The sequence below is a fragment of the Arachis hypogaea genome, chromosome 12 (assembly GCF_003086295.3).
Source record: "Arachis hypogaea cultivar Tifrunner chromosome 12, arahy.Tifrunner.gnm2.J5K5, whole genome shotgun sequence".
In the NCBI taxonomy this organism is placed as follows: Eukaryota; Viridiplantae; Streptophyta; class Magnoliopsida; order Fabales; family Fabaceae; genus Arachis; species Arachis hypogaea.
Genome location: NC_092047.1, coordinates 7,589,233 through 7,601,176, shown reverse-complemented (window position 1 = coordinate 7,601,176; position 11,944 = coordinate 7,589,233). Strand labels below are relative to the sequence as shown.

Below are 11,944 nucleotides of genomic sequence, written 5' to 3'. Positions count from 1 at the left end.
CTGATTGATTCAAATCCAGGGTTATAGAAAATGTGCCGCCTCCAATTTGGTAAGATTAGACCTCAACTACAAGATATCTTGACAGGCATGAACAAGAACACAATCATTTGATTGACTCAGAAGCATTCTAGCGCGCGTCCACTTGAAGTCAGACCTAAGGCAAACTCATCTAAAAAAGTGGATGATTTTAAGCTCCAGTGTACATTTATATATTTTCAGTTTAATATACTTGTAAATTACTCCTCAGTTCTAGTTGGATTCTTCATGAAATTTCACATTTTCTTCTACCAGTAATCCTGACATGAACATGAACCATCATTGAAATGATGAAAACGTGTGGAGTCTCTTACAATAATTTCTCTACCAACAAGCTTAGAGATATATTTTATGGCGAAATGACAGTTATTGCAGACTCTAAGGTTTTTCATGATCCTCAATGTCGCAATGTCGCATATCCTGGAGTATTTAACAAAGCAAATGCAATAGCGAGTTTTTCGCTATGGTGTCTAAGGATTTGTTCCTTCACTTCCTGGTCTAGATCATGCAAGACAGAATTAGTGTTTGGAATAAAGCCCATTTTCTTTATCTCCATCCATATTTTTGAAATCATTCTATATATTGGATCTCTTTGTGGATGAAGCCTATCTTCAACCCTAAAAATATGGACCTTGTTGTGGATTTGAACCCAGCTGATTCCTTGTTCCTTCTTTACTACTCTGTCCTTCATTGATTTCCTAATCATAGCAGCATCTTTCCATCTTCTACAAGCTGAAAGCGTATTAGCAAGTGCTGAGTAAGCCCCACTATTGTTGGGATCAAGAAGAAGCAAATTTTCAGGTGCCACTTTAGCTAAATCCACATTTTTATGAACCCTGCAAGAAGCCAAAAGTGAACCCCAAGCTATAACATCTGGTTCAACAGGCATGTTTTTTATAAAATGATATGCTTCTTCAAGCAATCCAGCACGCCCAAGCAGGTCAATCATGCAAGCATAATGGCTAGAGGTGGGTTCAATGTGATGAACATTTTTCATTAAACTAAAGTAACTCTTACCCTGTTGTACCAATCCCACGTGCGAACAAGCAAACAAGACACCAACATAAGTAATTTGGTCAGGCTCTATGTCAAGTTTCAGCATAGTGTCGAACAGTTCTGCGGCATCTTTTCCAAAACCATGTTGAGCTAGAGCTATAATCATGTAAGTCCAAGTCAATTTATTCTTGTTAGAGCATATTTGTTTGAATACTTTCCCTGCATCTTTGATGCTTCCTGATCTTGAATACATAGTAATTAAAGCATTACCAACAAAAATTGATGATGCTTCTTGTAATCTTATGGCAGTTGCATGAAGGTGATTACCGTGACCAAGAGAAGCCAAGCTTGAAAAGACACTTAAAACTGCTGCTAAAGTATAGTTGTTTGGCTTTGGACCTTCTCTAACCATTTTCTTGAAGAGATCCAAAGCATCGCTAAGTAAACCATTCTGTGCATAACCTACAATCATGACTGTCCATGCAACTACATCTCAAAATTCTAATGAGTCAAATATATCTCTTGCCGGGTTTATATCCCTGTTCCGAGGGTTACCTGAAACTGTAGGTCGATCTCGGATGAGATCTTCTGTGCTGGTCGGAGCTGTTGTGTCCGACTTGTTGATGGTGGTCGGAGCCGCCGCGTCTGACTTGTTGATAGTGGCCGGAGCCGCCGCGTCCGACTTGTTGGACTGGCTGCACTGCTGATCCTTGGCCACCGGAGGGTGGGGGGTACCTGCAAGAGACTCCGATGCTTAAGTTAGCATGGGTATTAAACAGGTTTTATGTAGAATCAGAGTATGAGTTATACCTGGGTGCTCCAGTGTATTTATAGTAGTGTGGAGTGACCTTTCTGGAGATAAGATAACTATCTTATCTTATCTTATCTTTAAATGAGGTCATCTTATCTTCTGGGGAACCGCCTTTATCCTTCTAGGCTTTGGCTGCCTTTAGATTGGGCTGTGTCCCTCTATTTGGGCCCTTATTGGGCCTCTGTAGCGTTTTGGCCGAGCTCTTTGAGAAGAGGTCGGTCATTGGCCGAGCTCTTTGAGAAGAGGTCGGATAGTCTGACCTGAAGAGGTCAGTCGGCTTGTCGCTAAACATCCCGGGTCGGACATCTTGACCCAGGGTATGAACAGTGCCCCTGCTTGAGTTCGATCTTTCCGTGAGATCGAGCTTCGATCTCTTTGGAAGTCGTGCTCAAGCATCTGTCTGGCTTGTTTCTTCATTGCTTTGCAATTCTGGCAGATTTTCTAGAGGTTTGGTACTTCACAGTCCGTCCTCTTTTGAGTGGTGGTGTGGGTTTTCTACCCTTACCTTATGGATCACGCCTTGCTTTTGTGTTGACAACCCTCTGCTTTGGCGAAGTTATCCTTGCGGCTTGATATCCGGGCTTTTAGTGACTTGTCCAATGACTTTTTAGTGTTCTTTATATTGAACCTTTTTAGCCTCGGATGACGTACGTAGCCCTGTTTGAGATTGTGCCTTCTTTGAGTGGAGTTGTATCCCTTTTAGCTAAGCACATTTGAGCCTTAAGTTGTTTCTCAACCTTTTGGCTTGTTCTTTTTTGAGATCGTACTTACGCCTCTTCTTAACTAACGTCGACCTGTACGACTTTGCCCCTGCTTGAGTTTGGACCTTTCCGCGAGATCGTGCTTTCGGAGCTTCGATCTCTTTGGGGAAGTCGTGCTCAAGCATCTTGGCTTTGGTCGATCTTGAGTAGTTTCTCCTTGTGCGAGTCTGGTATTTGCCCCCTTTTTAGTTTGTTGAGAGGACTTCAGCCTTCTTTCGACTTGTTTGTCTCCACTGCTCGAGCTTTTTAGTCATAATCCAACAACTTTTTAGGTAGTGTTTCGATGGGGAACCTTTTTATAGTTTGTTTGGATGACTTTTTAGCGCCGTTCTAATCTATGGTTTTGCCTTTTAAGTAGTCTCTTTTTTCAAGACTTCGTAGCTTTCAGCAAAGCATTCCTGGCCTTCCTCTGGCCGTTGCGAGATGTCTTTGTCCCTTTTGTGGATCTTTGTAGAGTGTTGGTACTTTGTTGTCCAGCCTCTTTTTGATTAGATCTTTTTTAGTCCGTCTTCTGTTTAGGCGGGATGACTTTTGGGGCTAACTTGTCCGACAACTTTTTAGTGTTCTTGGTAGAACCTTTTTAGTTAGTCTGAACAATTTTGATAGCCTTGTCATGAAGCCGTGGATTTTTGGGCGGACCTATGTCCCTTTTAGCGCACGCTTTTCGTTGGTCCGATCTCTCGTGTCGATTCGAGCTGTAGCTTTCGTTGGTCCGACTTCTTCCTGTCGGTCCAAGATGTAGCTTTCGTTGGTCCGACTTCTTCTTGTCGGTCCAAGCTGTAGCTTTCGTTGGTCCGACTTCTTCCTGTCGGTCCAAGCTGTAGCTTTCGTTGGTCCGACTTCTTCTTGTCGGTCCAAGTTGTAGCTTTCGTTGGTCCGACTTCTTCTTGTCGGTCCAAACTGTAGCTTTAATTGGCTCGGGTGCGACTTCTTCATGTCGGTCACTTCTAAGTTATTTTTGTAATCCTCTTTCTTGGACCCTTGTCAGGTATCTTTCAGGGATTACTTTTATAACTTGTTTGTTGTAGGAGACCGACTTCGTTAGGTCGATCTCTTCTAAGTTATTTCGTAATCCTCTTTCTTGGACCCTTATCAGGTCTCTTTCAGGGATTACTTTTATAACTTGTTTGTTGTAGGAGACCGACTTCGTTAGGTCGATCTCTTCTAAGTTATAGCAATTCCTCTTTTATAGGGTTGGCCAGACCTCTTTCCAGGGATTTGCTGATAACTTGGGTTGACTTGGTCTGACTTCTTAACGTCGGCCAGTCTTTAAGTTACTATTTAGCAATCCATTAAGACCTCGTCAGGTTCTTTTTTCGGATCACTTTCGATAACTTCTTGCATTATTCTGTGTTCATCTTTGCCGATTTGTAGAAGGTGATTTCTATCTTTGTTTGGTCGACCTTTAGATGAATCGCGTTTTCATCTTTATTGGTCTTCCATTGTGATCGTGCAGTGAATTTGTTTTTCACTTTCTGCCGATCTGTTGCTTTATAATCGGGCGATGAACTCTGTTTTCACTTTGTTGCCGACCTTGTCGAAATCGGGAGATGAATTCTGGTTTCATCTTTGCCGACTTTTATCGTGATCGGGCGGTGAATTTGGTTTTCACCCCGCCGACCTTGTCGTGATCTGGCAGTGAAATTTGCGTTTCAGATTAATGCGTCTTGGTATAGTAGTGAATTTTGTTTTCACTTTGTCGAAACCGAACGATGAATTCGGTTTTCATCATGGTCGGACGGTGAAGTTGGTTTTCACCTTGCCGACATGTCGCTTTGTAATCGGACGATGACTTTGGTTTTCACCTTGCCGATCTGCCGTAATCGGGCGTCTTGGTAGGAAACTTTTTAGGGAATCTGCAATCTTTTAAACAATAAAATGAGGATAAGAGTGTGTTAGTGCTTACCCTTCTAGGTCGGACAATCTTTTTAGATCTCGGCCTGGCGCCCTTTTTAGATTGCAGGCATACCATGACCTTGGTAGCTCTTGCCCTTCGAGTTTGGACAGTCTGTAGTAGCCCTTTCCAAGTACTTCTATGATTCGGTAGGGTCCTTTCCAGTTTGCTGCCAGCTTTCCTTCTCCAGGTCGAGTTGTTTCGATATCATTTCGGATTAGGATGAGGTTGTTGTTGGAAAAGCTTCGCTGTACTACCTTCTAATTGTATCTTGAGGCCATTCGACGTTTTAACACCTCTTCTTTGATCGGAGCTCTCTCTCGGACTTTTGGAAGTAGGTTGAGTTCTTTCCTTTGGATTTGAGAGTTGACCTCTTCATTGTAGAGGATCATTCTGGGGGATCCTTCTTCGATCTCTACTGGGATCATTGCCTCCATTCCGTAAATCAATCGGAAGGGTGATTCCCCCGTGGTGAAGTGTGAAGTTGTCCGATATGTCCATAGGACTTGTGGGAGCTCTTCAGCCTAAGCTCCCTTTGCGTCCTGTAGTCTCCATTTTAACTGAGCTAGTATGACTTTGTTGGCAGCTTCTGCTTGTCCATTGGCTTGTGGGTGTTCTACGGATGTGAATTGGTACTTTATTTTCAAGTCAACCACCAACTTCTTAAAACCTGTGTCCGTGAATTGAGTGCCATTGTTTGTGGTGATGGAGTAAGGAACCTCAAACCTTGTAATAATGTTTCTGTACAAGAATTTCTGACTTCTTTGAGCAGTGGCATTAGCTAGGGGCTCTGCCTCAATCCATTTTATGAAGTAATCCACCCCTACAATGAGGAACTTGACTTGTCCCGATCCTTGGGGAAATAGTCTGAGGAGGTCGAGTCCCCTCTTTGCGAACGGCCAAGGTGATGTTACACTGATGAGCTCCTCTGGTGGGGCAATGTGGAAGTTGGCATGCTTTTTGATGTAAAGCTTTGACTTTGTATTTGGGTTTTTGCTCTATTGTTGCCTCCAAAGGGTGCCCCTGGACCTTCGTGTGAGTCCTGGGGTTTTCCTTTTACTGCTGTATCTGACACCTAATGTTTTGCTATTATTGTCCGAGTTGTTTCCTTATTTCCCGAGTTGTTTGGTAGTAACCCCATAGTTGACCTATGTCTTTGAGGTGTATACTAAGATCCCGGATGGCATGTCTGATTGGCTGGATTTCATAGTTTTAATGCGTGTTACTGTGGCTGACCCTGAGTACATCCCTTATACCGCCTTCGAGATTGACTTGTTGTGGTCTTGTAATGTAGCCTGGATGAGGCTTATGTTATTGCCCCCTGGTTTGGTGTTGGCTAGTTTTGAAAATGCATCAGCTCGGGCATTCTGCTCCCGAGGTATGCGTCGGACCTCATATCCCCGAATTGTCCGAGCTGTTGGTGCTGGCTGGTTTTGAAAATGCATCAGCTCGGGCATTCTATGTGTCGGACTTCATTTTTCCCAATTTGTCCGAGCTGTTTTCTATTTTTGTCCAGGGTCCCCTGAATTATCCGAGATGTTCTCTGATTTTGTCCAGGGTCCCCCGAATTATCTGAGCTGTCCTCTGTAGGATTCTTCCAGCTAAGTTTTTTCTGTAGGATGCCTTTTATGGGCTAGTTGGTCCGAACTCTGATAGTGTGAGCTTGAAAGTAGTCATCGAGAGGTGAGTATGAGGGTGTAGACGAACTTTTTCTATCTGTTGATAATTTAGTTCGGTCCCTTGTAGAGATTTGCTGAGGAAGTAGACGGGTTGTTGCCCACTTTCGTCTTCTCTGACTAGTGCTGAGGCTATTGCCTGACTTCCCACTGCGAGGTATAATGAGTTCTTCACTTTCCCGTGGTCTGGAAAGAATGGGTGGTTGCCCTAAGAATTTTGAAATCTCGGAAGGCTTGTTCGCACTCCGTTGTCCTTTTCAACTCGTCCGACCTCTTTGGTGTGAGGTGGACGTTCAACTCGTCCAACCTCTTTGGTGTGAGGTGGACCTTCAACTCGCCCGACCTCTTTGTTGTGAGGTGGACCTTCAACTCGTCCGACCTCTTTGTTGTGAGGTGGACCTTCAACTCGTCCGACCTCTTTGGTGTGAGGTAGATGTTTAACTCGTCCGACCTCTTTGGTGTGAGGTGGACCTTCAACTCGTCCGACCTCTTTGGTGTGAGGTGGACCTTCAACTTGTCCGACCTCTTTGGTGTGAGGTGGACCTTTAACTGGTCCGACCTCTTTGGTCTAAGGGGGACCTTCAACTTGTCCGACCTCTTTGTTGTGAGGTGGACCTTCAACTCGTCCGACCTCTTTATTGTGAGGTGGACCTTCAACTTGTCCGACCTCTTTGGTGTGAGGTGGACCTTTGTCCGACCTCTTTGTTGTAAGGTGGACCTTCAACTTGTCCGACCTCTTTGGTGTGAGGTGGACCTTCAACTTGTCTGACCTCTTTTTGTGAGGTGGACCTTCAACTCGTCCGACCTCTTTGTGAGGTGGACTTTCAACTTGTCCGACCTCTTTGGTGTGAGGTGGACCTTTGTCCGACCTCTTTGTTGTGAGGTGGATCTTCAACTCGTCCGACCTCTTTCTCCTTTTTGCTTTTGATTGGGCGAGGTGGTGAGATTTTCTCAGTGTTGCGTATTTCTCGTTAAACATCCACAAGAGATAGGTTTCTCAGTGGGTTGGTCTTCTTTCTTCCTGGACTCTTTATCCTTGTCCTGTGTTAGGAGAATTCGGTTTCTGAGCTCTATCCTAGCCGAGAGTTCTCCTCCATGTTGATGTATTTTTCCGTCCTTTTTTGAACCTCGTTTTAGAGATGTTGGGTACTTTTTTGATATAGACTAGCTAAAAGGTCCTTCTCTTAGGCCATTGATGAGTCCTATGATGGCCGCTTCTGTTGGAAGACTTTGTGTGTCAAGGCATGCTTTGTTGAATCTTTCCATGTAGCTGCGGAGATTTTTCCGATCTCCTTGCTTGATTGACTTGGGGCGTGCTTGGCTTTGTCCTTCTGGATGGAGAATAACGGATTGCATCTGAGGCCTCCGTGAGATACATCCTGCTTCTGAAATTGCTAAGATGATGGCTTGGATCCGATGTGTCGTCGTACGGAGCCATGTCGGGAGCTTTGAAGTCCTTTGGGACTTTAGATTTCATGATCTCTTTGGTGAATGGGTCTTGATCTTTGTGGGGGCTGTCTTCGTGACCGGATTGAGTTGTTTTGTCCTTGAGATCTGCTTCGAGTTTTAGGAGCTTGTCCTTTAACTCGCGGCATCGCCTTACCTCTCTTTGTAGATCCTTGCCAACTTCTTGTTGATGCTGGCTTTCTTTTTCAAGTTGCTTTAGGTGATCTTGAAGCGCTTCTATTACTCTGGGATTTGATGAGTTTTTGTCCCCGTTGGATTCCGGAGCATCCTTCAGTGTAGTGTCCGCGTTCTTGTGCGGCGTTCTGTTTTCTAGATCTGAATCGTGGTCGTTGTCATGGCCATCCGCCATGGTATTGGGATGACTTCCAGGTTCCCCGGCAACGGCGCCAATGTTCCGAGGGTTACCTGAAACTGTAGGTCGATCTCGGATGAGATCTTCTGTGCTAGTCGGAGCTGTTGTGTCCGACTTGTTGATGGTGGCCGGAGCCGCCGCGTCAGACTTGTTGATAGTGGCCGGAGCCGCCGCGTCCGACTTGTTGGACTGGCTGCACTGCTGATCCTTGGCCACCGGAGGGTGGGGGGTACCTGCAAGAGACTCCGATGCTTAAGTTAGCATGGGTATTAAATAGGTTTTATGTAGAATTAGAGTATGAGTTATACCTGGGTGCTCCAGTGTATTTATAGTAGTGTGGAGTGACCTTTCTGGAGATAAGATAGTTATCTTATCTTATCTTATCTTTAAGTGAGGTCATCTTATCTTCTGGGGAACCGCCTTTATCCTTCTAGGCTTTGGCTGCCTTTAGATTGGGCTGTGTCCCTCTATTTGGGCCCTTATTGGGCCTCTGTAGCGTTTTGGCCGAGCTCTTTGAGAAGAGGTCGATCATTGGCCGAGCTCTTTGAGAAGAGGTCGGATAGTCTGACCTGAAGAGGTCGGTCGGCTTGTCGCTAAACATCCTGGGTCGGACATCTTGACCCAGGGTATGAACAATCCCCAATTTTGACAAAGCCGTCTAGCAGTGATGTGAATGCTATAACATCAAGATTTGAGATACCTGTAATATCTACAATCCTATGAGAAATTTTAATGCCACCAGCCTTTGCATACATTAAGATCAGAGCATTTCTCACGGCTCCAGATATGTCTATATTAGCTCTTACCATGTACGCATGGATTTGTTTCCCAAGTTTCAAATTTTCAAGATTGGCACAAGCTGACAGAACACTTTCCAAGGTGTACTTATCTGGCTTTGAAGATGAACTGTTAAGCATAAGCGAAAAAATTTCAAGGGCTTTGACATCATGTCCTTGATGAGTATATCTTGTAATGATCGAATTTCAAGAGACAATGTCTGGATTAGTCATTTCCTGAAAAAGGGCAAGTCCAAGGTCAAGTTGACCAAAATGCATATGCTTCGAAATCATAGTATTCCAAGTTGATTTGTCTTTTAACCTCATCCGGTCAAACACAACATTTGCCATTACTGAATCACCTGACTTTGCATACATGTTAAGAAGTAAATTGGCCACAGGAACAACACTAGATAATCCAAGTTTTACAATGAAGGAGTGAACCTTTCTACCAATATCCAGTGCTTCAGTTGCAGCACATGAAGCAAGAACATTGGTAAATGTGAACTGGGTTGGCGACACTCCACATGAAATCATCCTGAGAAACATATGAATGGAATTATCAAAATGACCCAACATGTTATACCCCACTATCATTGAAGTCTAGGAAACAGAATCGGGTTCAGGAATTTCATCAAACACTCGCTGTGCAGCTTTGAAGTTCCCCCTTTTGGCATATGCTGACAGAATGGTGTTCCAGGAGAAAATGGTCTTCAGCGGCATTTTAGTGAACACGCGGTGAACATCAGAGAAGGAACCAGTTTTAGCATAAAAATTGAGGAGATTGTTCATCAAGAAGACATCCAAGTGAAGGTCGTGTTTGATGATTTGAGCATGAACGGATCTTCCGACAAAAGGGTCTCTGGATTTGATAGCGGATTGGAGAACATCGGCGTATAAATCGGAATGGGAAGCATAAGAAGTAGTGCAGGGAGGTTTTGTGATCCCCATCAACACAAAGTGAGAGTGTTGAATTCAGCACCCGCATGAAGATGGAGGCTCTATTGGTGAAGTCACGGAACCCGGCCGGTTTTTTTAGTTTGCCCAAAAACCTCAAAACGTAGCGTTTAGCATTCAGTAACCCCCAACAACCCTTACCACCAAGGTTCTGAGAGATAACAAGTATATCAATACTCGATACTCTTAATTGTTATTATCTTATTCCGCAACATATGCAAGCTATAATGTACAAATACTTTGTTTCTACTCAAATATCTGTACCATAGGCATATCTGCATCATATACTATTAAATTAAAGTTCCTAATTGTAACTATAGTTTTGATAAAATGGCCCTATTTACATATTCCTATTTGTGCAAAATGGAAGGCAAGACTAGCTAGCTTTAATTATCTTACAAGAAACTAGTATAAATTGGAAAACAACAATGATAAAGCCATGAAGTGATTCTATTAGTTCCTACTAAACAAAACAATTAGATCAAAACTAAGGGTGAATTTTCAGTATTAAGAAATTAACTGCATCTCTTGAATCTCCAATTCAATTATGCCAGTAATCCAAAGAGTTGACTTACTATACAATGAAGGAGTGCAGAAATAGAAAGAAAGATGAAGTGGTACCAGGGGGTAGAAAAAGAGTTAGTTTTCTTGTTCCTGCGAGTGTGAGAATTGAGAAAGATGATCAACACAAAGCAAGTGAAGAGTGGGGAGTGAACATCCAAAATTGAGAAAGATGATCAACACAGCAGAGCCACAAAACACACCACAGCACACCAGAACCCAGAACCCACAGCAGCAGCAGCACAGCCAGAAAATTAATAGCAGCACAAGATTAATACTACCAATAGCATTTAGCATTCAGCAATAAAAATGATCATTCAGCAACAAACAGCATTTTATTTTATTTCCATTTTTAACATTCAGCAACAAATATTACAAAACAGCAACAAATAATACCTAATCACACTAAACATGAAATCAATAAAGCTAAACAAAAAAAAATTCAATAATGATTTGATTTCCATTTTTAGCAGCAATAAGAAAATTTCAACAAAAAATCCAGGAATTAAAAAAAAAGAACAGTAGCACAAAATCAATTATTTTATTTTCATTAATCCATTCACAATTTCACATTCAAAAATTAGCAAACAGAGTATAAAAGAAAGAGAAGAACCGAAGAAGTGAAAGCAGTGCACTAACCTTCGATGGAGACACGAACGGCTACCGGCGAGACGGCGCCGAGCTACTCCAACATCGAACAGAGAAGCCAGGGAGGACGGGGACATGGGGAAGGAGGACGCTGAGCTACAAGAGAGGGCCTGGGCTACAAGAGAGGACGCGGAGGCACCGACAGCAAGGACGGCGGCGGCACTGTCTCAGAACCGTTGCGGGGAGAACCTAGGGTTTTGGTTGGGTGATTTTGAACTTTGCTTGAGTTCAAAGATAGTGATTCATGAACAGGAGGTGTTGGGGGAAGGGGGTGAGTGAGTGAGGGCCAATGTTCTGAAAACTAGCTGCTGCGCGATGGAGGGGAAGTGAGCGAGCATGAGGCGGTGCTGTTCGAAGGAACGAAGACGGCGGCGGCACGAGACGGTGGCTGGACGGAGGTGAGCTCGATGAGATTGAGAGGATTGAGGAGCCCTCCCCCTGACTGAGTGTGTGCGAGAGACTGAGAGGAGCTCGATTAGGTCTTGGCTTACGCGATGGAGTAAGAGTTAGGGATTGCTGGTGATTGAAACGGCGACGTTTAGTTGTCTTCTCTAAAAACCGATCGGGTTACAGTTCGATTCGACTGACCGGTTCTCGATCGGTTCACCGGTTTAATAACAGTTTTTGAAATTTGCGATTTTATTTATTGTCAGAACCGCTTTTTTCAACGGTTCACGATTTGACCGGTCGGCCCAAACCGGTTTTCAGAATCTTGTGTATTTATTATTTTTCTTTTTTTTTTTTAAATTACAACTGTGGATGGATTCTTTTCATTGATTATTTAATTCATTTTTCATTTCCCTTGTGGGAGAAATTGACATGTTGAGTGAGTCTTTTCTACTTTTCGCTAATTGTTGGTTTCTCTTCCCTATATTGCGCCGTGTGTTCATATCTATCATTACCATTTATGAGGACCATAAATCTTCATAGGATTATCGGATATATACATATAAGTAAATTATTTTTTTTAAAAATATGTAAATATGTGAAATTGTGAAGTTCAATCAAT

At 43.3% G+C, this 11,944-nt stretch overlaps 1 protein-coding gene across 1 annotated transcript; it reads right to left on the bottom strand.

Moving 5' to 3' along the window:
- Positions 1-433: 433 nt before the first annotated feature.
- Positions 434-9,720, bottom strand: LOC112729123 (pentatricopeptide repeat-containing protein At2g22070-like). The gene is made up of 4 exons (XM_072208122.1): positions 9,410-9,720; positions 9,092-9,307; positions 8,694-8,899; positions 434-1,494 (listed from the first exon to the last, which is right to left on the bottom strand). The coding sequence occupies exons 1-4, from the start codon at positions 9,718-9,720 to the stop codon at positions 434-436; spliced, it is 1,794 nt and encodes a 597-aa protein (XP_072064223.1).
- Between the last annotated feature and the right edge of the window lie 2,224 nt (positions 9,721-11,944).

Bases quoted from the DNA above. Each gene is read 5' to 3' on its own strand.
- LOC112729123 (XM_072208122.1), bottom strand. From the start codon at position 9,720: ATGGGGATCACAAAACCTCCCTGCACTACTTCTTATGCTTCCCATTCC. The intron at 9,308-9,409 runs GTTTGATGAAAT...TATGTTTCTCAG, and splicing joins TTCAAAGCTGCACAGCGAGT to GATGATTTCATGTGGAGTGT. The intron at 8,900-9,091 runs GTTAAAAGACAA...TATGCTTAACAG, and splicing joins GTTGTGTTTGACCGGATGAG to TTCATCTTCAAAGCCAGATA.